The sequence below is a fragment of the Dermacentor silvarum genome, chromosome 5 (genome assembly GCF_013339745.2).
Source record: "Dermacentor silvarum isolate Dsil-2018 chromosome 5, BIME_Dsil_1.4, whole genome shotgun sequence".
In the NCBI taxonomy this organism is placed as follows: domain Eukaryota; kingdom Metazoa; phylum Arthropoda; class Arachnida; order Ixodida; family Ixodidae; genus Dermacentor; species Dermacentor silvarum.
This window is the reverse complement of record NC_051158.1, coordinates 13,194,076-13,219,411: the sequence shown is the minus strand read 5'-3', so window position 1 is coordinate 13,219,411 and position 25,336 is coordinate 13,194,076. Positions and strand designations below refer to the sequence as shown.

At 48.4% G+C, this 25,336-nt stretch overlaps 1 protein-coding gene across 1 annotated transcript in view; it reads left to right on the top strand.

The window, feature by feature from the left end:
- The window catches only part of LOC119452890 (uncharacterized), a 62,417-nt gene extending 38,702 nt beyond the window's left edge, over window positions 1-23,715 (top strand). The window contains exons 2-5 of the mRNA XM_037714841.2: window positions 12,460-14,029; window positions 14,587-14,664; window positions 15,277-15,414; window positions 21,812-23,715. Of these exons, the coding sequence (XP_037570769.1) occupies window positions 13,666-14,029; window positions 14,587-14,664; window positions 15,277-15,414; window positions 21,812-22,044 (813 nt within the window). The 5' untranslated portion in view covers window positions 12,460-13,665 and the 3' untranslated portion in view covers window positions 22,045-23,715. The remainder of the gene's footprint in view (window positions 1-12,459; window positions 14,030-14,586; window positions 14,665-15,276; window positions 15,415-21,811) is intronic.
- Window positions 23,716-25,336: the final 1,621 nt, after the last annotated feature.

Genomic DNA, 25,336 nt, shown 5'->3' with positions numbered 1-25,336 from the left:
TTCTCGCATAGTTACTTGGCAAATGGCTGAAAGCTGTAGGACCCTGTTACACCGGACAAGAAGAGAACCGCGCGATCGAGCCGTACCGTGAGGTTTCTTAAAGTAAAAAATCTCTGCAACTCCCTCCCCCGTCCTCCCCCCCCCCCTAAAAAAAAAAGAAAACAGAAAAAGGAAGAAGAAGAGAGAACATCAAGAGACAAAGAGAAGCTCCTTATTGGAAAGCAGAAATTTATACCCAGCGTGCATACATTCATAAAAAACATTCATTTTTTCTAACTACTCCCGTCTTTCCAGTGTTTCATCTATGAAAACCGTGTTGTGGCTTCGATCCCTTTCCTCACGCAGGTAAATAGCACGCATATCATTATTTCATAGGATGTACTACCATAACCTTCGTCTTAAGCAAGAATTACTTACTCATCCTTCATTCATGTCATCTCGTATCGACCATCTTCATGAAGTGTTTGTTCCTTGTCGTCACACTAACCAACACTTTCATTCTTTCGTTCCTCAAACTTCTAATGATTCGAACCACTTGCCCACCTCCACTGTGTCTACTGCGGATCCCAGTGACTTTAAAGATGCGCTTGAATATGTTACATAATATTTGCTTTGTGTTTTTTGTATTTATTGTTACCACTCCCTTCTGTAACGCCCTATGGGCCCTGAAGGTACCCAAATAAATAAATAAATATCGCCGCTGACACCCTACTTTGCGTAGGGAGGTGGAAATGAATAAATGTTTACAGAGGAGAGTAAAAAAAAATAAATGAAATCAAATCGGCGAATAAGCCTGATAATGGTAACCCAGCTTCAGTCTATTCAGATAACTCAGGTAAACAGGTGAGAAACCTGTTTATGATATTTGCGAGAGAGACAATGGCGAACAATTCCGACCTTTCTAAATCACGAGGGAAACTTCGACTAAAGCTTTCTGAGAAGGCCACTTCCTGAAAGGTCTTTAAAAAAAAAAAACTGAAGTTTTATCGCATAGAACTGCGACTGAAAGCACTACATGATGAAGGCAAATATGACGGACAAGGTGCTTCAGACAAGATGATAAGAACTTGTGCAAACAGTATTACTTGCTATAAAAAGCTAAAAAAAAGTATGATAACCTGACGTGTTGTGGCCAACTCGCCTCCTTCCTCAGTAGGCGAAACGAGTTATCGCGGCTGAGCGTAGCTTTTTTAAAAGATCCGCTTATTTTCAAGGTCTCCCCTAAAGCTGTAGTAATGCGCCTATCACTTTACAGAAGTCGGCAGACCTCAGTGAGCGACTGTAGTTTCGATGGATGAAGCGACACCCTTAGTGCACTCTCTACTGTCCTTCTTTATGTTAGTCTCATAACCCCATTGACTACCTGCAATTCCTACCCACTTCTTTTCTCTTTCTCGGGTTTAATAAATGGAGTAATAAGTACTTCTGGGTTGAATACATCGTATATATATTGGCTGGAAGTGCTATACGCATTATAATGAGTTAATCCAAGGCACGTGGCTTCGACGAACGTGGGTTGCTCGCGAGAGCTCGCTACATCCAGCCTTGACGGGCCTTACATAACCACTGGAGTGCCGCATCACCCCCAGATATATTTTTACAACGGAGCTGCATATGTCTACCCTCCCATTGATTTTTCTATGTCCGTGCCTCAAAACTCTCGTGCCCTCTATGAGGAGGCAACGCAAACAATTAAGGCAAGTGCTCACAACTGGCGTAGCAAGAGAAAAGCTAGGAAACGGGCGGCGAGTAGCAGCGAAGATCGTGGCCGATAGGCTGCCCCTAAGCGGTGGGCTCGATAGGAAGACGGGTGCCGCGAAGAGGAGAAGGCGATGAAGCGACGCGGGTACCACGCCAGTAAATTGGACGAGCACAAGAGTGTGTATGCGAAATTTCAGAGGGACTTTTTGGACAAACATTTCGGATTCAGTTGTGCGGTGTGCGACAGACTGTGGCTCGACAACGATTTCATGGTGATTGATAACGTTCGAGATGTCGCGAAGCGTGAACGTGATGCAGTTTTGACAGCTACCCCAGCTCCTGACTTAGCCAGCTGCTCGGTTTGGCTGCGCCGAGGGAGCGCTAATGGCCGTAGCGCGCATCGATCATTTGGTGTGACTGGTGGTAGCTAACAAGCCACCTGTCGCTAACAAGCCACAAGCCACATTTCCGCGCCTACGCAATGAACCGAACAGGCAGCTAGTATGTGGCGTGCGCTGGTACTGGGGAGGCCGCGTGCAGTGCGCGCTGCCGATGAACAGCTCCGCTGGTAGCCCACATTCACAGTGTGGAATGGCTGCGATATTTTTTCATGCTAAAGGACGCCGATTTACGTACGAGCGCTGGCATTGTTTAATAAATATAAACAACCAATAATACAAATTTATAAGGAACGAGTGGTAATTTGGTAAGCCTTCGCGCCCACGGTGATTATATGCGCGGCCGTGTGACGTGAGTATAGCAGCGGCAGTGAACATAAAGGATGGCCATGCGGACTTAATACGAATATCGTCGGAATAACGCCGCGTACTATAACATGCTCATTCCGCCATCTGTGGGCACACGTAACTCATACGACCACTTTCATCATGCACAGGGCCGTATAACGTGCACATGCCAGTTTAAAATACATAAGCCCGTGTATGGGTCTTGAACACAGCTCAGGGAAATAATCGTTTTTAAAGTCATTCATTACTGACTGGTGTCACGAACACGAGGAACAGATTTTTACAGCGAAGCTGTTAATGGCTCACTCTTCGATGTTCGCGTCCGGATGCAGAAAAAAAAATCACAGCATATCCACGGGGTGAATGATGATGAGTGGGCGAAGCTCCGGAGGGAATCATCGGATCTCCCGCTTAAGGGACCGCTATTAGCCAACATCGCGTACCACGTACCGAAACGTGCAGTGACTGTTTGCTGGCTGTATACGGGGGAGCGTCCGCGCACGCGGCAACGCATTACGCGCCATGCGTTGAGCAACGTGAACGTGCTGCCTGGAAACGATGACAACCGAACGTGGAGATATGTAGCTTGCTAACGATCGCGTGCATTCACTTTATTAAGGCGAAATCCTTAACAGGCTCTTGAAGCGTAAGCAGACCGCGTAGTTCAGTATATATTCCATAGCGTGGAAAGGCACCGACTCATGGCATTAGTAACTTGACTTGCATTCACGTCGCGATTGATCACTTGCGCATTTTTCGGCCAGAAATCCCTCCACGATAAGAACGTGTTGGGATCCCAGAACTTGCTCATATCGAAGAACGCACGTCTGATATGGCTATGAGGCCGGAGAGGCCGACCGCCTGGGGTTCTTTAACGTGCACCTATATCTAGCGATGTTTTATGCTTATCAAAATGTAACGTGGCCGTAACCCGCGTCCGCAGCTAAGCTACCACGGCACAACTTACGGCGACAAACCAAAATAAATGAAAGCTAACAGTGCAACGTACGCTACGAAACGTCAGCGGACGCTTTACGGATTGCAATGCAAGAGCGTAAACACTGGAAAGTAGGTTTATGCTTGGTTCGTAGACAGCTTACTGTGGTTCGTACTACTTACTGTGTAGTTACGTCCATGTCTCGCTGATTTCATAGAATCAATAGCGTAGTGTGGGCATCATCACGCATGAATGCTTGTTAGTTTATGCGCATTTCAGAGAGATTCACGGACGGAAGCTGCAATAAGCGTAGGCCTAATCTATTCCAATGTAGAAAAATATATTTGCGCTACTGGAACGAATGTCAACTTCGGTACATTCTATTTTAGCGTCAAGAATTATCTCTCGAAATCAATTGCGGCGACTGGTTACACACTACTGGTTACATGCACTACTACTGACCGTGAGCGATGCGCGTGAGCGAACGGGTGCCGCCATAAGGAGCTTCGCCCCTAAAAAACTCTCATTGGCCGTATGCTGTATGTGCGAGTGAAAGTGCGCGAGGGCGAGGGACGCATGCTTTGACGGGAAGCGAACGCATGGCGGAGAGCAAACGCGACTTCCCAGCCAGTGGAAGGGGAGCGGTGGGCGAGCAGGGCATCAAGGCACCCTAGACTGTGCGTGTGCGTGCCCGCTCTTCTACTGCGGCGCATGCGCGCAGCCCTGCCGGCCTCTGCCGCAGACTCTCTCTGGGCTCTGGCCCGCCTCTCCCCTAACAGTTTCGACAACGGCGTTTAGCCGTTCTGTCACGTAGACATCGCGCTAGCGCTCTTATCAGTTGCCCTTACGACTCGTCATGGCCTGGCCGCGCGCCGTTCGTTCGGAGGAACAACGCAACCAGCGACGGGGAACTGGCAACTCAATCTCCCACGCGAAAGGAGGACAGCGGGAAGGCAGCGCGGGAGGCAGGGGTTGCGGCTTCTGCTCTGCGAGCAACTTGCACTTTGCGCGGCACCAGGCGGTCGCGCGCACCGTATCTTGAAAGCGATCTGCAACACGGCTCCTACCTTTGTATGCGCTGTGCTTTCGTCGCTCAGTTTCCGTTGAAGCGATAGACCGCATGAACCTTCGCCCGCTGCTGCTGGTGTGCTTGCTCACGCCAGCGTTTTGACAGTGGTTGTGTGCGCTCACACAAACAACGCGCAGAACTGTTGTCGACGGCGGCGGCATTTTGCCCGCGTTCGCACCGAATGCGCGCGGCGTTGGTGACGTGTTTATGAAGAACGTGCCAACCTTTGCCGTATACCCTATGGCGGTGTACCGTACCGACCATAAGGCCATGGTCCCCGTGGTCACTAAATAAATGAAAACCACCGGATCATACATAATTCTCATTCTTTAAGAATTCAAATAACCAATTACACCATCAGATCTTAACAGTCATAATTCGAAATACATATTTCCGCCATAGTACATCTTCGCTGGTCTTCCATCTCCACCCTAGTGGAAGGGCTCACAGTTTTTTGTTTTGTCTTCAAATAGCAATGTTCTATGACAGGAGCAGCACCTCTACGTACCCGGACAAAGTAACCATATCCTCACGTGCCATTTAGTAAAAACAGTTTTTTTTTCAGAAAGACGCGGATGAAGATATATATTGGATTCTTGCACACTAGATTTCTATGTTATTTGGCGGTTTTCGAAAATCCTATGGTGCTTTTTATTCGTCGTCTGTGACGACACAACGGCTTGCATCCAAGCAGTGTCAATTTTCTTGAAAGCATGGCCGCAAGAATATGATTAAATCCCTCCCGCGCAGTTGCGCATGCATCTTAGATCATATCTGTATACGTAATCTCCTCCTAGTTAACTTTGAGAAGGATCGAGGTAATGTGCACTATAACGCACAAACATAACCCAAGCAAGCGAAAGCACATACAAACGCGTAAAACAAGCATACCTTCACGCAAACACACGGACAAAGACGAAGCGGACGGAAGCGAAGAACGGTACTGCAACAACAGCAACAAAAGCCGTTTCCTTGGCAAAAGTAAACCCGCTTTCTTTATTTTTATCGCTTCCTTTTTTTCTCTCATCGTCGCCGTCCGAGCCATCTTCGGCGCTGCGTTTATCTTTTTTTTCCCCCCGTTCAAATCCAGAAAGCGAAATCTGAGAATGATACTCGGAGAGTTGTATACTTGACGGCACTGGTTTCGTTTTTCCTTCGCCGCGAAGCCCCTGAGAATTGCCCGGAACTATCGAGCGAGCGGTCAGCGTCTTGAGCAAGGCGTGCGAGCTGCGGCTCAAGCCCGGGCCGAGCTGCCTTCCCAGTTTTTTGAGAAACGGGATACCCCGCCGGCTCCACGGCCACCCGTGGCAATTCCTTCAAGAACACAGCGGGATACTAAAAAAAGAAAAAGAAAAGAAAGAAGGCAGGAAGGAACGAAATACGTAAGCGTCCCCAGCGCCACGTTAGCAGTTTCTTATTTATTTTTTATTTATTTGTATATTTTCGCCACCACGCACTTCTTTTGTTTTCTGCAGCATCTTGAGAAGTGGGAGCGAACGGTTCGCATGACCGACGGCTTCTTCGCCACGCGATGGTTGTTATACGCATGGTTTCGTGGTCCACCATCAAGGCGCACCAAACCTAACCTCCATCATGGTCCACGCAGCTAGCGCCATCCGCTGTTATAGTAACTAGACTTTATTTTATTTCACTTTGTTTCTAAAGAAGAAGCGATCTTGTTCCCCCTGCCGGGCCTGAAGGTTTCGCCGTGCTTCGTCGCTTCGGCTACGCAGCGACTCCTTCAGAGGCGTTCGGTGCAAAAAGGGACAGCCACCTGCCTGTATAGCGAAGCACCATTCGTCAAAAAATAAATAAAAATTTGCCGTGGTTGAACGCGGTTAAACAAAGTTTGTCGAGCGATAGCACGGTTTTGCTTGCTTTGGGAAAGAACACAGACGTTGCTCGGCGCTGCAGCAGCAGCGAGTGAATTGACCTTCGTGCTGCGTCTCGCTTCAACTCGAACTAAGCGTCGAAAGCACAGCGCATACGAAACTACCAGCACTCAGCGCACTTTGTACGCATCGCTAATCGCTTTGAAGATGAGGCCTGTGCGACTGCGCACTTTGTCGACATCGCAGATCACTTTCAAGATACGGGCGCCCACGCGGTGTACGCAGCAGCCGCCGGTATAGGTGCAGGCTAAGTCCCAGTTTGACCTTGGCTGAGCTTGAAGGTCAGATTTGCGGAACCAGGCGTTTTCTGGGTTTGTACCTGGAGTAGTAGAGCTATGGCTCTAAAAAGGTGTCTCGTCAGAGAGATAGGGACAGTTCGAAGAGATTTAACGGTAATGCGGCAAACGTTGACACGAAACAAACGTGCAAACAAACAACCAAATGGAGATACAAGCGAGGAAGCAGACAAACGTTTCGTCAAACATAAGGGTGACATCTTGATTGAGCACTACAGAACTCGTAGCGTACGTCGAAGACCGCAAGGACAATTTCACTGCGCACACCATCACCGTCCTCACAGGCGGCGAAAGCTCGGCCTGCGCAAGACTTCTCCTTCACGGTTAACAAGCAGCAAGAGTTCCTCCCGAGCTGCACCGAAGATTTATCTCAAGTTTTCTAGCAAACCATTTCTCGCCGCAATAAAATAAAAATTTGGAGGACGCCTAAGCTTCGCCTAATGGAACGCGATAGCATTAAAAGATCGCGGACTGCTTCTCACGCTTCCCGGAAAGTGCAGTTTATGTATAACCGTAATGTTTACTGGGAAACGCTGGTGGTGAACGCTACGCACGAAGGTACGCTTTCTGGTGGAAACGCGACCTCTTGCGTGGGCCGATCTTCTGTTATTGCTGCGCACTTTTAATATTTCTGTCTGAGAAGATTTAACATAACAGGCATGCGCTGTCGGTGTTTGTTTCACGATATTTGTTTGTGGGCTGTCACTCTCAAAATTCAGAGGAATAACTTTGTTAAGAATATAAGGCAAAGCGTCAGCAACTTCGGTGGAAAAAGAAGTATTTAAAGTCTACGAAGGGCCTGCGTGGTTGTGGTTCGGAATGATTTTTGGTGAAATGACGGTCGGCGCCGACACTGGATTTTTAACACGAAAGTGTTTTATGCCGGGGTCCACCAAGACTTCACTGACGTATTTCCGTCACAGAAATACGTCACACGAACATACACGAACATAATACAAAGAAAGAAACCAGAAGAAAAAGTTCCACAAACATGCAAAATTTGGAAATCGAACCCACGACCTCTCGGTCCGCGACGATAGATCGCCGAGCATTTAACCCATTGCGCCACAAACGCATTTGCAGAGAGCTACACAGACGCGCCTTATATATCTAACACTCCTCCGTGTACCCGCGCTCTTGCTCGGGGCGGTGCCGCCGCCTACGAGCAGAAAAGAGAAGTACTGCATTATGACACTAACGCGCACCGACAGTGAACGCTTCGGTGGTCTCAGCACTACGACGCCTCGATGCCAGCATTCGAAGGGACGCTGGCATCACGAAGCACTACCAACGCCACCTAGGTGGCGTTCACCGTACTCAGCACAGCGGAGCGTGGCCTCCGCAATTAGCTCTGAAAATGTTTCTGAAGTTGATCGCGGAGGCTGCAATTACGACGCGCTGTACGCGCTGATTTGACTCGGTGACGATTCAGTTACGTGCTTTGTCTTGCGCGTTGTATTAGTGTGTCAGTTACGTGCTTCGTCTTTCGCGTTGTGCTAGCGTGTGCAGCGTAGTGCAGCTTCCATATGCACGACGGTTGCTCATGGTCATCGACGTTGGTAGTCGTGATGGAGGAGACGTGCCACCAGGCGTCAGCGTGGGTGCATCAACGCCTAAGGGCGCTTTAGCCACAAAACACCAATAGACATTATATATCAATGTGCAATAAACATTACACTACTTCTGTGAAGACACGTTTCACTTTCGTGTTCTATACCGATTCCTATATAAGAGGGATCAACCACATTTTTTTGCGACACGGGGCCTTTAAGGCTATCGCGTTAAAAAGAAAATTGAAGGGTACTTAGGTAACCCTACGCGGATCAATGCGAAAGTACTGCGACGGCCTCGTTCGTGTACTCGCGGAGGACGTCCAAAGGAGCCGTTCACAGCTATAAGCTGAGAAGTCGAAAGTTCGTCCATCGGAACGCACGACAGAACTCAGCGAAATCACCGCACCGACTGACAGCGCCGCGGCGCGCGGCGCTATTTATGGACCGGCCACCGGCGCGGTCCGTCTCTGTGACCACGTGACTTGTTCGTCCATCGGAGCCACACCTCTCTCATTGGCGGAAGCGCGCGTGGCATCGCGTGCACTTCCGCCAATGGAAGCATCACCTGGCGCGCGGTCTGTCTCGGTGACCACGTGACTTTTTGTAGCATCTCGGGCCACGCCGCCAGATGTTCCGCTTTCATGAGCCGTATAATACTTTCGCATTAATATAGCCATAAGATTCCCGCACAATTGTTGCGTCACGAAGGCGCTGATCAAGGAGAAACTGATCCTGGTTCACGTACACGATAGCGAGCCCGGCTAAAGAAGGTTTTGAAAAAAGGCCAACGCCGAAGTGCGTGCTTTGTATATACGCCGAAAAATGTTGCACAATTTCTTCTAACGGGTGCGGTGAAACAGTGGATGGCGTTTTTCTGCTGAGCGTGGGGTTGTGGGTTCGATTCCTACTGCCGCGACAGCCGCATTTTGATTGGTTGCGAAATGCAAAAATGTTCGGGTACATAGATTTAGGTGCACGTTAAAGAACGCCAGGCTGGTATTCTGAAAGTGTCCACCAAGTGGACATCTCCATTTCATCTGCTGCTGAAGTGCTGATTGGCTGGGGGCGCCTGTTTCCTTCTGACGCGTACCCCAGCCCAGCCAATCATAACTCCAGCAGCCGACGAAATGACGTGTTCACTGGGTGGACACTTACAGAATACCCCCCCCCCCCCCCCCCTTGGTTACGGAAATAATTCGGAGTCTCTCAAAGCCCAAGTGTTGTTTTGGGACGTTGAAATCAATCAGTCAACCCCATCCCAAACCAAAACGCCCGTGTGCTTGCGTTGTAGTGCACGTTAAAGAACCCCAGGTGGTCAAAATTAATCCGGAGCTCTCCACAACGGCGTGCCTCATAATCAGAACTGGTTTTGGCACGTAAAACCCCCAGAAGAAGAACAACCCCAAACCAAACCAACCGCTAACCCAGCCAACCCCAAACCCAACCAGACCCGACCCAACCAGATCCGACCCGATACGACCCGACCCGACCTGACCCAACCCAACCCAACTTAAACCAACCAAGCAACCATTCGGTCGGTTGGTCGGTCGGTCATTTTGTTGGGCTAGTTGGTGCATGTTACCAATCAATCAATCAATCAATCAATCAATTAATCAATTCGATAGAACGAACTCCGGTTCACAGCAGCGGAATGTCTCCGTTTGCAATCATATTGCTTTACACAATATCCCGTTAAATAAAATTTCGAAGTAAACCTAAGTTAAAGGTATAGCACACCGTCTTCTTTTTTTTTTTTCGTTCTATGTCCGTGTCGCTAAAACGCTGTAAGGTTCCACTTGAAATGACTGAACGCCGCAATCTCCCGGTGGCCATGCGAGACTTTGTCGCAGCGTTATGAAGTTGGACACTCTTAATAAAAATATAATGCTTTCATATCGCTTCCTGACACGCTTCTCGATATACCGCGAGCGAGCCATATTGGCGCCAACGCAAAGCCGTTCGGAAGTTTATTTTCCCCTCTTTTCGATGCTGTACGCGTCCATCGGTTTTCATTACTCCGAGGGAGCGCCGTCGCAATGAGGGAGGGGGATACGATGTATGGGCACCACCTAAAGGCACGCTGCAGAACGTGACGTCACGTAGATTCAGAGGCGCTATCGTCACATTGCGCGTGATCAAGAAAAAAAAAAAAAGATGCATTTGAAGGTGGTGAATTTTTAATGGTCTCCTGGCAAAACGCGTTGTCGAAACTCGTTCGAAGACACGCTGCTGTGTTTTAATATACTCCCGAGACCCGAACACAACTATGGAACATAATCGCTCTTCAAGGTTGTTTTTATTGTCTACTGTTATGCTTGAACTCGAAAAAAAAAAACATTTTTTTCATATTTTTATGCCACGGTTAGGTGTCAGAAGCTTCGTCTCCATGTATGTGAAAAAGAATAACTATCTCCATCATCTCCTCATGTTTGCTATGGTATAAATAGCATTTCACTGTTTAAACGCAGAGATGAAGATGCATCTACGTCTAGTACATTGCCATGTTGCTGCCGCGTCCGCTTTTTTTTCTTTTCTTTTTTTATTTCACGCAGTCTCGGTGATTTCGAAACACACCTCAAGGTTGCTTTCAGCCATCTGGGACGACACAGAGGCCTCGCGCAGTGCGTCGAGCGGCCAGTCGGGCGGCAACATTGCGCACATTCGCGGGCTTCTTTCACGCTCGAAGAAAAAAAAAAAACATTTTTATGTTGCATGTGTTGAGCCACAGAAAGCTGTATCTGGAGTTTTTCATGTTGCTCTACAATTTCCTCATGGACACTTTTAATCTAATTATAATATTTGAGTTGATTAATTAATTAAGACTATTTAATTAGGCGGAATGCAAGAAATAATCTGCGTATCTCCAAGCGACGCAAGCAACACTACCTTGGTTCTGTCCAGCTACGTGGCATTCGCATGTCTTTAAATCTTGGTGCATGATAATTGGGACACCCTGTATATATGACGTGCGCGCGTGCGCGTGGTTGCGTGCGTGTCTCTCAAATAAATGCCTGTTGATAGTCTGCGTTCGTGTATGTCTATTCTACATTCCTATTCTTCGCGCTGTTCCCAAGAAGTCGCCTTCATAGATAGTTCGTCATAATTCGTAATTAAAGTGGTAACTAAAGGGGTTAAACGGGTATCAAAGGCTTGAAAACAAGGGGGTCAAAAAAGAAGGACACGACGAGTGCTCGTATTGTGCCCTTCCTTATCTTCCACGTTCTTCTAGCGCTTAACACCTGGTTACAATTCCATATACCTACAAGGTCTAACGTCAACCCTCGTAAAAGGGGTTCAAATTCTACAGATAGTTGAATCTTCGCTTCGAGGACCGGACGCCTGTTTTCAAGGCGCGCGTGAAACGCGAAGAACAGTGAAATCATGGCCGTCGCTCGCGGCAGCTGTAAAGGCGAGGTAGTCGCGTTGTGCCGTCGCAATCCGAAATAGCACTGACCCCGGGAAACGTTGGTGTTTTGTTACCCGCTAGTCCTGCTGCCGAGCCGAGACAAAACGTCGAGCTGCTGTCGTTCTTGGAGCTCGGCCCACCACGGCAGCCCGAGACGGACAAGATGGCAAGGCGCCACCTCTTCTGCTGCTTTGCATACGGCACACGCACAAAGGCGCATTCGCACACTGTTGTCACATGACCTGCCCTTGCTGCGGGATATGTGCCAGCTTTGCCTATCACTTTTTAACGCGGTTTGCGACATTACACAGACACCATGCATCATTGTATAGAGGCAGTTGGGGCTTGATATCTAGCTAGCTAGTTTATTTACTTATTTTTCTCTCGAGATCATTCGCTGAGACAAAGATACTCGGACCGCGGCCACATCCTTCAATGGCACAAAAAGCGATTCGGGCACTTGTACAGTTCTTCGAAGTGCACCGGTTTAAGAGAGCGCTTATAGTGTCCCAGTGCACCATCGCACGTGCACTCCGTACTCACTCTCTCCCTCTTTAGCTCTTTCTATTCCCCCCTTCCCTTACCCCCCGTGTAGGGTAGCAAACCGAACGCTCGTCTGGTTGACCTCCATGCCTTTCGTCTTCTTGATATCTCTCTTTTCTTACCTTATTTCTTTCATATAATGTTTCAACACACGATACCATGTGTTTTGAATGGGAATAACCAACATTTTTATGGACACTGCAGCTGCAGGGGGATAAGGACGTTTTCGTTTAAGTCCTAGGTCCCTTAGTGTTTATTTTATATACATTCTTTTTTTAGGGTACGCTAACATACCCTATAATTTTCTTATGTGCAGGATGGCGTAAATCTGGAGCTCTGGAACCGCTTCAGCAACGAGGATTCTTGAGAAGCAAGACAACGGTTTGTGCACCGGGCCAGTTCTGTTGGCACCGATGGACTACGTCCGTGTCACCGTGTTTATAGATTTGACTTCTTCGTAGCCATCGTTCCTTACACTCAAAGGATCTGATGCCCAGAGACATAGACGTCGAAAAGGCCTTTTGATGCCCTACGGAGAACCTCTCGGCAGTGTCAGTAGAATTGCAGCGAGATATCTTGTCATGAGCCTATCACATCTTTCATATCCACCGCCTGGTGTACGCTGTCGGTGATTCAATGTTGTCCAGATCGGCGAGATTGACCAGTGAAGTTGCAGTTTTCTGATTTACTATTTTTGTGTGTGTGCTAAAGGCTTCACAAAGCTAGTCTTGTTAAGCGTTGCTAACTTGGAGCGTCAAGGCCTGCTGCGGTCTGAGCCACAGCTTCAGTCCCATGCAAGCCTGTCACATGACCAGGCGCACTGATAATATACGTTTTTGAAGGCGATATGAGCAGAAGTTATTTAGACTGTAGTTTGTAGTGCAAACAGCTTTGTTCGCGTGTAACTGTCACAGCTGGGGTAAATGCCCTACCATCTGTTCCTTCCTTAGTGGACGGCTGTCGGGTGGTTGGCGTAATTGTGTGTGATATTATCGTCCTTTGTGGCCAATTAAATTTTATTTTATCGCAAATACTTTGCATTTTACAGCCTTCTGTATCGTTCAGTAACCACTTTCGTCTACACCAGCAACTCTCACTGTCTTCGCGACGTGCAACTTCGGTGAATGTGAGTACGCCATCTGCAGAAGTACAGACACTGAACGCTGTTCCCCGTTAATTGTACATGCTTCACCTTGCTCACCGCGAGCCGTCCAACGAGAGGAACTAAATCGCAGCACATCCACTGCCGTCCTTGGAGCTAACGTGCCTTTCTGAACTTATTACGTGTAATCTACCCTGTCGTGTCGTCTCCTTGTTTGTCGTCTGGTGGTTGTGCGGTCTGCTTGCGTCGTCTTACGGTTTCGTCGTCTGGTGGTCACATTGTTTGTTTGTGTCGTCGTACGGTTTCGTCGTCTGCGTTTGTCGTCTGCTGGCTGCGTGGTCTGCCTTTGTCGTCTGCTGCGTGCGTGGTTTGCCTTTGTCGCCTGCTGGCTGCGTAGTCTGCTTTTGTCATCCGTGAATCATGGGTTCCTCGAAGAAGTCGCGGACTAGCACCAAGAGCAGCAAGAGTAAGACCAGCAGCCACCGGTCAAAACGACAGCGCCGCTTCGAGGAGGCCGCGGCCGGTCCGGAAGAGGATCCTAAGGCGGCGCTTCACAGCGAGCGCCGCGCCCTCCTGTGGGCCACCCTGGCCGCCATGTTGGGCTTGTTCTTGTGGATCATCTGCATCGGCACCGAACAATGGATCACCGTAGTGGCGCCCGATTCGGGCCCCGTGTACGTGAACCGCACCAAGAGCTTCTTCCTGTACGCCAACATGGGCCTCTTCCGGATGTGCCGAACCACTGCGCCAGCCATGCCCAATGGGACACCCGGAACAGAGCAGAGTGAGCGAATCAGTGATACCGACTTGGCGGTTTCCGCGCTAAATTTAGTGGGGTTTTTCTGCCGGTTAGCCTGAGCTGCTACTGTGAACCCTGCGCCCCACTTCATTCTGCTCTTCCCCCGTGCCCTACGTCTACCGAATCTTTTTTTTTTTTAATGAAGACGTTTGTACAACACATTCCTGCCTGCCAGATACGCTCTGCCTTGCGGAGGACACAAATTGTCTCGGCGCGGCGACCTCTACCAGTCCGCGTGACCGCAGGCTGCTGCACATGCATCTAATTAACCTAACCTGACCTAACACAACCTAATCTAACCTAACTTTACCTAGGCCAACTGAACACAGCCCAACCTAACCTAACCTAACTTAACACAATCCAACTTTTCCTAAACCAACTGAACCCAATCCAACGCAACCTAACCTAGCATAACCGTAGTAGACAGTGCGCAGGGGGTTGAACGTCTGTTATAGTTCCCGCTAAACTGAAAATTCGTGCGGGTTTATTTCTCTGGAGGAATTTATTTCATCCCCCCCCCCCTCCTCCTTTAAATCTTGCAGGCTCCTGTTCCTTCTTCAGCGTGTTCCCGTCGGAGGAAGATATCCGGCGTGACATGGAGATTGACCGCACAATTCTTGGTAGGTGATTTTATCTAGTTCTTTAATGGCGATGTGAGGTTTACATGTAAACACATAGGCTCTTTTATGGCTAATGATCATAATGTTGCACAATAAAAGGAATGAACACGAAGGAAGTAAACATCTTTAGAGTACATATTTAATCGACCGTTTCTGAAGAAGCGTCAGTAATAAAATCACTTAACACATCGTACTAGTAGACCTCGGGTTCGAGGAAACGTGAAGTGGAACTTTTTTCATTTGACTGTAAAAAGCAAGTTTACGCTAGACAATGCAAGTCAGGCGTTTGCCTTTACATTTGCGCACTGTGAGAATTTATTTGCGCAGTGAAACTACACATGCTTTTTTTGATGCCATATCAGGCATTTCCCTTTTAACCTTAACACGGTTTTATAAGGTCGCCTGCGGCAGATAACACAGTCATTGTCCTTGAGCTTGATTACTAGAAGAGGCGTACATAATACATGCACTATAAATCGAAGTGTATTATGGCACAAAAAGAGATCATAAATTGGCAAATGCATCAAGCTAACGATAGCTAGCACACTTAATTATTTGTGTCCGAAAAATGACGGTCCTGCTGCTGCGTGCGTGCGGGCCCCACCATCGCAGAGTACACCCGCTCGGAGGTGGCGTTCTGCACCCTGAGTATCGTCATGCTGCTCATGGGCATCGGGTTCTCTGTGTACACATTCAAGGAGCACCGGTACATGTTCAAGAGGCTCGCAGGAGGAGTGCACTTCATCAGCGGTGAGACGGAACCACCGACTTCTCTGCTCTATATTATTTATTGCATTTGCGGCTTTGTGTCACCATGCTACAGCCCTAATACGTGCTTGAGCACCCAACATGTAGCTCGCTTGCTCACTTTATCACTCATCAGCTCACTCACTAACACGCACAACCAACTCATCCAACCAACTCATCCAACCCACTCTACCAACCCACTCTACCAACTCACTCTACCAACTCACTCTACCAACTCACTCTACCAACTCACTCTACCAACTCACTCTACCAAACCACTCTACCAAACCACTCTACCAACCACTCTACCAAACCACTCTACCAAACCACTCTACCAAACCACTCTACCAAACCACTCTACCAAACCACTCTACCAAACCACTCTACCAAACCACTCTACCAAACCACTCTACCAAACCACTCTGCCAAACCACTCTGCCAAACCACTCTGCCAAACCACTCTGCCAAACCACTCTGCCAAACCACTCTGCCAAACCACTCTGCCAAACCACTCTGCCAAACCACTCTGCCAAACCACTCGCCCAACCCACTCGCCCAACCCACTCGCCCAACCCACTCGCCCAACCCACTCTACCTACTCACTCTACCTACTCACTCTACCTACTCACTCTACCTACTCACTCTACCTACTCACTCTACCTACTCACTCTACCTACTCACTCTACCTACTCACTCTACCTACTCACTCTACCTACTCACTCTACCTACTCACTCTGCCAACCCACTCACCCAACCCACTCCCCAACCCACTCACCCAACCCACTCACCCAACCCATTCATCCAAAGCACTCGGCACCTCAACCGAGCAACGGCAGCAACATTTTTTGAGCCTACTGCTAATCTTTCCCCGTGTACCATTGACTCGCTCATTTCTTCTTGTCGTCCTCGCAGCTCAGCTTAACCAAATTAAATTACATTCTGGGGTTTCATGCGCTAAAACTATGATCTAATTATGAGGCATGCCGCAGTGAGGCACTCTGGATTAATTTAGACAACCTGGTGTTATTTACCGGACACTTGGATCAAAGTAGACGAGTATTTTTTTTTTAATTTCGCCTCCATCGAAATGCGGCCGCCGCCACCTGATCAAACCCACGATCTCGAGATTAGCAGCGCCGCACCATAGCCACTGAACTACAGCGGAGGGTTCTCACCTAACCTCCGCTTTTGTATATTTATACAGGTAATCAATGGGTTCTCACTTCGTAACTTTAAACAAGAAGGAGGGGGTATATATTTTAACAAGGAGCAGTCTTAAAGAACAGTACAGTAGAAAGAAGAAAAAGAAGGAAACTTTGCAAAGTAGGAAAATCCAATAAGAAAAAGAAACATTTCATATTTTAAGGTTTAAGCACTTGTCGAAGGCCCATAAACAGGGACATCTCTAGCCAGGAAAGATTGAAGCATTTTGAACGTTTGATACATTTGCAGGAATACTATTCCATAATACTACGGAATGCATCAATTCGGCCATATCGATCCTCGCCGTCACAGATTCGGTCATTCGTTCGCAAACTTGCTCATCGCACTCACTAAACCATCGCAAACCTTTGCCGACTTACCAACCATTCTGCAGTCAACCTTCTGTGGTTACATACCACCGCTTACTATGACTCCTTAGTTGAGCCTCAACACAGATGGAAGTGGAAAAGTCGTGAGTACAAAGGTTAATAAATCGTATTGCTAGAGCAATAAAGGCGTCTGCTGCGAAAAACATTTTCTTAGGTAGCACCTATTCGCTATGCGAGTTACGCAGAGCAACGCTGTCTCAGTTTTTTGTTTATTTAGACATGCTTTTGCTTGGTTGAACTAAAGGCAGATTCAATTGCCTGACGAGGGCCCTACTACCCGTATATTGAACACAACTAAACGTACATTAAGTGCAACTAAACATAAAAAATGCAGATACCGAGACATCAAAGATAAAGACCCTAGCAAATGGAAACTCATAATACAATTTGACTTACATACAACTTTGCACATTGGTCATTCTAAATAATATGAAACAGACATCAACATTTCCGATAAAGAACAGCATTGGAAATTCGTACAATCCTGCACGCAATGAGCAAGAATATAGAAGAGACGGTAGCATGACCGCGTCATTATACCAGTCATTCAAACAGTGTTACTCTAAAGAATTTAACAAGATATATGATACATTTACAATGCTTTGAGGGGAAAAAGAAACACCTTAAAGGGGCACAGAAACATAGACGACAGGAACACAAACAGGAACAAAGATGACAGGAACGCAGATGACAGGTCAGGAAGGAGGCTATCTTCTATTCTTTTATGTTACTCCCCAGAAGCGCTCGATATGTCTACAATATCTAAGTTACAACTTGCCTAGCTTTCTGCAAAAATCGAGAGAAAATGCTTAACCATTACGTTGAGGTCATAATAGTACGGCCCCAAGTCCTTTGTATGAAAATTCTGCACTCTAAGAAACATTTGGGCCATTTGGAGCTTACGTTGTCCCTCTAAACAATAATCGCTCTACGTATATTACGCTACGTATATAACGCTACGTATATTAAGCTATGAATATTACGCTATGAATATTACGCTATGTATATTACGCTACGTATGTCCAACATCAAAAGTCATGCAAAAGATTATCTGCAGCTTTGTCCTTGGATGTCAAGGGGGCATACGATAACATATCTCACGAGGCTATCCTCGATGCTCTTGAGATGGTTGGCTTAGGTGGTCGAGTTTTTCAACGGATTTCTCATCACCTTTTTATGAGATTGTTATTTGTGTGTACCGGCGATGGTCCGACCGTACGACACTACACCTACCGAGGCGTCCCTCAAGGCGGAGTACTAAGCCCCACCCTATTCAACCTCACACTCATTGGTCACGTTGAACATCTGCCAGCAGCGATCGAGATATCAATGTACACAGACGACATATGTAGATGGACTTCAGGTGTGACACGCCCTCAGATACGTGCAAGAATTCAAAAAGCTGCTACACTGACAGCGATATACCTCCGCAACCAAGGTCTTGAAATCTCGTCAGACAAATGTGCACTGGTGGCATTCACCCGCACACCAATGACACCCTACGCCATCTCTGTAAATGGCCAGATAATTACTTATGAGAAGACTCACAAATTTCTTGGCATAATCATTGATAGAGATCTCTCATGGCGCCCGCACGTGACCTACTTGACAGCAATCTTCCAGCTTTTCAAGTTTCTGGGCGGAAAGACTTGGGGAATGTCAGTACATGCAATGTTGGAATTGTACAGGGCTCTTTTTCTGGGCTTGTTGAGATACAGTTTGCCCCTACTGACCAACACTTGCCAGACAAACCTTCGTGCTCTACAGGCTCTTCAAGCTCAGTTTCTAAGGGTTTGTCTTGGTTTGCTGAAATGCACATCGACAGTGGCGACTATTGCAGTCGCCCGGGCCCAACCCATACAAACGCACATTGCGGTGGAAGTGTTGAGAGTGCACATTAGGCACTTTGGCCGGGCCCGTTCCCATCATCTGGCAACACTACCGTCAGAAAGGCCGCAGGCATCATTTTGCACTACAATTTCGGATTATTACACTCGCCTTCCATCAGGCTTCTCCCCCGCAACTAAGCCATCGATTCCTCCATGGTATTTGGATCGACCTGCAGTGCACCTCACAGTACCAGGTATCAGAAAGAAATCTGAGCTGTCATCACTTGCTCTTAAAGAACTTAAACATCCTCCTTTTGCACGAAAGGTACGCCGACCACGTACATATTTATACTGACGGATCGGCAACTCTCCAGCGTTCCTCTGGAGCCGTGGTATTCCCAGCGAAAGCCATCGCCATCAGTTTCAAGACGTGTCACTCAACGACATCGACGGCTGCGGAACTTGCAGCTCTTCCCGCTGCACTTCGTCTCGTCAGCCAAGAACAACCTTGAAGATGGTCAATATTCAGAGATTCGAATGCAGCACCGCAGTCTTTGCTATCAGACCTGCGACGTGGACCACACGAACAACTGGTATTCGAGATTAGAGAACTAATCCATACATTGACTGAGAAAGGACACCAGGGGACATTTCAGTGGCTTCCAAGTCATTGCGGCGTCATAGGAAACGAACACGCGTATAACGCTGCTCGGTCGGTTCTTCAAGGTGACGAAGAGGAACCAATACTGTTATCAAGGACAGATGCCGCTCGAAAACTTCGAATGCTCACCCGTGATATCATGTTCTTCTGTGGAACGCAAGAAGTTTTCAAAGCAACCGGCTGCACAACTTCTCCTCTCTACGCCTTTGCATCCCAGCTGGACTCTGCCGTCGGGAAGCTACCCTAATTTTTCGAATATGGCTTGGAGTGGCCTTTACTAAGTGTTTTGCATTCCGAATCGGATGGGCCGACGACGCCTCGTGTGATGACTGTGGCAGCGAGGAGACTCTTCAGCACCTTCTCTGTGACTGTCCTCGCTACAATTTACAGAGACGATCGCTCGTACACGCGATAGCGCGTTTCGACCAAAGACCTCTAACAGAGGAAGTTATTTTAGAATGCCGACATCACAAGCCATCGCAGCGGAGGGCGACCAGGGCACTGTTGCAGTTTTTAAGGGCAACAGATTTGGACAAGCGGCTGTAGCCCGGACAGATGTTTATAGTGCTGCAAGTGCTACTATGCTGTGCCACCTGTGACCAATTGTGATTGTGTCTGCGCTTCTTACTTTATTTCTACTTTGCTGTCACTTTACCCCCCTCTCCTCTCTCCCCAGCGTAGGGTAGCAAACCGGATCTTCCCATCTGGTTAACCTCCCTGCCTTTCCCCTTTCTTCTGTCTCTCTCTCTCTCTCTCTCTTGAGGCTTCAGCGCTGTACCAGAAGGCACGCCCAATGATCTTGCCGCGAGGCTGCGGTGCAAGGGATTCCTGCCTATTTCACTGCCGCATCGAAAGAGAAAGCGACACCGAGAATTGGCCCTCGTCCAGTACACGTGGTTGGCCTCGAATGATGCCAGGCCCCGTTTGCTCAGAACCACTCGGCAGCGGCGTAACCCCGAGGCATTGACAAATACTCGGCGCCGACAGTGCGGCGCTCTGGCCGGTGATTTCGCTGCCGCCGGTGTCCCATCTGCGGAGAGGAAGTCAGAGAGACGAACTCTGTGGCGCCTTTCTCGTTTGCCTTTTTTTTTTTCTTTTTGTTCGTGGACAACGTCCTGTGCACATGAAAGAGAGAGACACATGTACACCCGGTCACAAACGTTTACGGATCTCGGGATCTCAGAAAACGTTCAATTCCCGAGCAGTCTGTAGCAGTAGCCAGTAAAACAGTATACGATAAGAAGGCACTAGAAAGCCCTAGAAGGTGGGCAGAAGAAAAATGAAAACAAGAATACAGGTCGTGTGATGTTATCAGCAGTAATGTAAGTAAGGTATACGACAATGTTGCCATATTCTAGTCGAGGCCCGAAATGCAAATACCAGGCTGTGTTGTGAGGCTGCGGAAGATATTCAGCTTTTTCTCAGATGTCATGTTCCGTAATATTTTGTGGCCGGGTGTACATGTAGGTATTTCGATATAAACTTACCACACTACTTGAAGGGCTGGAGTGACGGAAGCCAAATAGTATGACCGGTTCACGGACACGCTCGGACACACACACACACACACACACACACACACACACACACACACACACACACACACACACACACACACACACACACACACACACACACACACACACACACACACACCGTACAGTCGGCGTCGAATGTATACGGGACACGTGTTTCTTGAAAATTATGAATTTCTGCTGTGTTGAAGCATGCAGCTTCCTAATTGAATATAATGTGCCGGTAACGTAAACTACTGCAAACTGCAACTCTGAATTTGAGACTATGTGGCCAGGCTTTGCGGTCGAGTTCAACTTTATTTTCCACAATTTTTTACACCGACTGTACACGCGCACGTACAGACACACGAGCGCGCGCACGCACACCTACCACAAATGATTCAATGACGTTGGCACAGGTCAAAATGTGCCAGTTTTCTTAATTTTGTAAGTATATATAGTTTGACCTGTACTGATAAAAAGAGTGACTCATGCCCGGCAAACGCGGCTCAGTCTCAAATTTTGCCCAGAGGCAACTTTTGAATAAATAGGTGTACCTCTGTACGCCCGACTGGCGGGTGGTCGTCGTTTGTTAGGTATTATTATGTTGCGCAGTTCTTCTGGCAGGTGTAAGCCGAGCGCTGCTGCTCGTTTATCCTGAACGCAGAGCATCGGGGGAAGTGTTTCTCGTGCCGTGGGTTTAGTCTAGCAGCGCGAGTTTTATGATGACAGTGTTGCAAGCGACCGGCAGAGCGGCAGCGATATTGTAATCGCCAACGCTTTTTTTTTTTTCACCCGTCGCAGCCGGCGTCATGATGGTGGTCATGGAGGTGGAGAACAACTCGGCCACCTACGAGCAGCGCTACCTGACCTCCCGGCTGCCGAAGGGTTGCCGCTGGAACTTCGGCTTCTCCTACTACTTCGCCTGGATCACCTTCAGCATGTACATCGTCATCGGCCTCACCTTTATCGTTTGCTCGCGCAAACGCAAGGGACTCCCCGATCTGCACGACGAGCCGCAGATCATCGGGCGGTGACCGTCGAGCCACGTACGTGGCTGACCCCGAGTTCGCGCTACCGCGAGGACTCGTCGGAAACCTACGTGCACAGCCGAGTCCCGCTGCATGCTGTTGCTGTGGGCACGCGAAAGCGAGAGCTGGTCAAGGACCTCGCCAGTGGAGATGCAGAACGTCGTGCGTGCGTAATCACGCCTTTTCGGAGTATCGATGCATCAGTGACCCCAGAAGGTGTAACTGCTGCGGTCTAAAAAAAAAAAAAAAAAAGGGGACTGACTGTCCAGTCCCTACGCTTTCGTCTTTCTCGTGGGCATTTTTTTTTCTCAATTTCCTCTGGCGCACGCTAACATGTCGCAGAAGGAAATATCTCTCGTTACTGTTTGTATACAATGTGAGAAGCATGAAACGTTTCAGAGCGTGAGCTGTGGATTGTTTAAATATAACGAAAAACTGATCGGTAGCGCGTAAACGCGCCCTGTCAAGTTGTGACACAGCAGCTTTTCAGTCGACGTTTCCGAACATGCCGCTCAAACACGCACCGTCGATAACACTTAATCACCCTATACAGGAGTCGACGTGAGCTGCAAACAGCGCTGTGCTACGATGCAGCAGGCCATGCCGCCTTCCTGCGGTGGTGTTCTGGACATTGTACTGGCAAAATAGCGTCATATTGTCGAATTCGCCATCTGGACTGTTCCGACAGACTCGTGGGGCTGCTACGGCCTCTCTATAATTAGCTCAAGACACCGCCATCGCAGAATTAGACAATATGGCGGAGTTTGAATTATGTCCAGAATAACCCCTCCGGATGGCGAACAGCAGCAGGAGTCCACAACTCACGCTGCGGCAAGTGCTAACCTGCTCAGTATCACATAAACATGCTGATTGTACTCTGTGAAAAATGAAACTTCAAGCAATCGCATTTCTACCGCGCAGTAATTTCCGTCGCTAATTCCCTGTGAGCTCGCTTTCACCATCATTCTGTGCAGTTCGCCTTTCTGTTATACTGAAGTGTGCACCTGTGCTCTTGAGTGAAGGACGGCAACAGGAACCAACAAATGGCGTCTCTTTCTGTCTCTTTTTTACAGGAAAGTGAAGGGAACTTTGATGCAGCCTATTGCGTAACTCCCAAGAAAGGCACCGATATTGCTGCGACAGTTTTTTTATCGTCCGCGAGCTCATTGTCGGCTCAGGGAGGCTGTGGTTGTCGGCAGTCACGGCCTCTTTCTATGTGAGCAAAAGGCTAGCAGTGCCACTGCTGCAGTCAGTGCAGCGCTATAGCAATGCCTTTCCGACGCGTTCATGTGGATCATCTTGAAGTGGTCTTAGCTATGCGCGCCTGTGCTGCTTGCCGCTGTTTCGTGAGCGTTTTCTAGATGTCAGCGCACCGAAGAGATGAAGTGTTCGTGGCAGATAAAACAGGAGGGAGCTAAGTAACAAAAAAAAAAAAAAAAGGCCACGAAAGCGAAAGGTAGGAGCTGGTTTTAACGCACAAACTGGAGACTTGAGCCTCGTCGCAAAGCTGTGCAGGCTATTCGAGACGAAGGGTCTAGCAAAAGAAAAGACACATATGCACAACAGGAGAAAACGCACCGAAATGGGGCACAATAACGCAGACGCATGCACAAATACACGAACCCGAACTCAAAGATGCCCGCACACGAATGTGCGCACAAGCATGCACGCATCACGCATACAACGCATAACACAAACACAAACACAAACACAAACACAAACACAACACACACACACACACACACACACACACACACACACACACACACACACACACACACACACGCGCGCGCGCGCGCGCGCGCGCGCGCGCTGGATCGTTTGCGAAATCTTAACCGTACAGAAGACCAGAAGCATTTTATTGCGATAGCAATTATATGGACACTCAAAAGCAGATTTCTGCCGTCGGCGTCGCCGTCGCCGTCGGCGTCGCCGTCGCCGTGAGGTTCCGTATGACGTCATTTGGAGATGAAATCGTCGCCGCGCGCCGAACGCTGTATGTGCGAGTGAAAGGGCGCGAGGGGCGCGTCTTTCACGGGGAGTGAACGCACGGCGGAGAACAAACGCGCGTTCTGCGCCGTGCTCGCTTAAGGGCTGCAGAAGTAGGCGTCTCTTTTCTCCTTTACAATCACCATATATGTAGAGCAAACGCGCCTTCTTCGGACGCGCGAGAGGCCGTGGGGGAGGGGGAGGGAAGGGAGGCGACGTTTAGCTGCGGCACCAAGTGCCTATTTATATCAGAGGCTCCAGCAACAGTCACCAACGCCGCACGCATTTTGAGCTAACGCGGGCAAAACGCCGATGGCGTCGACAACAGTTCTGCGTGTTGTTGCTACCAAAGCCGCTCACCTTACTTCTTATGACATTGCTGTGTTGCTATCGCATTCATTGCTTCGCCCTTAGGGCGAAACTGTGACATTTTTTTGTTGAGTGGAGATCGAAGGCATAGATCCAGTAAACGTCAACATTGTTACACAGTTCGAAGTACCACTTAACTAATTTAACGTAGTGCTGGCGGAAAAGAGTGGAAAGATGGCCCCCCTCTGCGGTAGGCCCGAACTTCCCTCGTTATACTCAGTGGTCATTGTGTATGCGGCCTTCTGAATGGTCATAATGTCTCGCTGGTCACCTTGGAGGAAGCACAGAGGGTACCAACACCCAGTTCTCATGAAACGTTTAATATAAGCACACATCTAATGTATTGTCCTATTTTAACTGGGCTTTCCAGTCATCGCTAAAGGCAATCAGTTGTCCACATGCCAGGATGCAGACGTTGACCTTGTGGAAACAATATCACCATTGCCTGAAGAGTTTCTTCAGGGGGCTTGATGCAGTCTTTTCTTTTTCTTTGAATAAAGTGACTTGTTGCTTGTGAAGCAAGACCTGATCATTACGCAACGGTGAAGAGGTACACTCTATTATCCTATTGCACTCATCATGATCATCATCAGCCTATATTTATGTTCACTGCAGGACTCCCTGCGATCTCCAATTACCCCTATTCTCACGCCTACATGTCGCCAAGCCGCTCATTCATTATTTACGACGTCGAGGTACGAAGAACGCGCAAAGGCTAGCAGGCTGATTAGCTGAACAGCTCACGTCCTGAAGTCATGACCTCGAAGAAGAAAACTCATCTGCGCCGGTACTGGAGTCCCCAAGGTCCCGGGCTTGGTCCCTGGACCATGACCATGACAATTTTGGTACGACTGTTTGAGTTTCGGTCCCCTTGGCAACCTGCCGCCCTTCTTCAAATAGAGGGCAGTTGCGCTTGTGCTAAAGACTCTTTCACATAAAA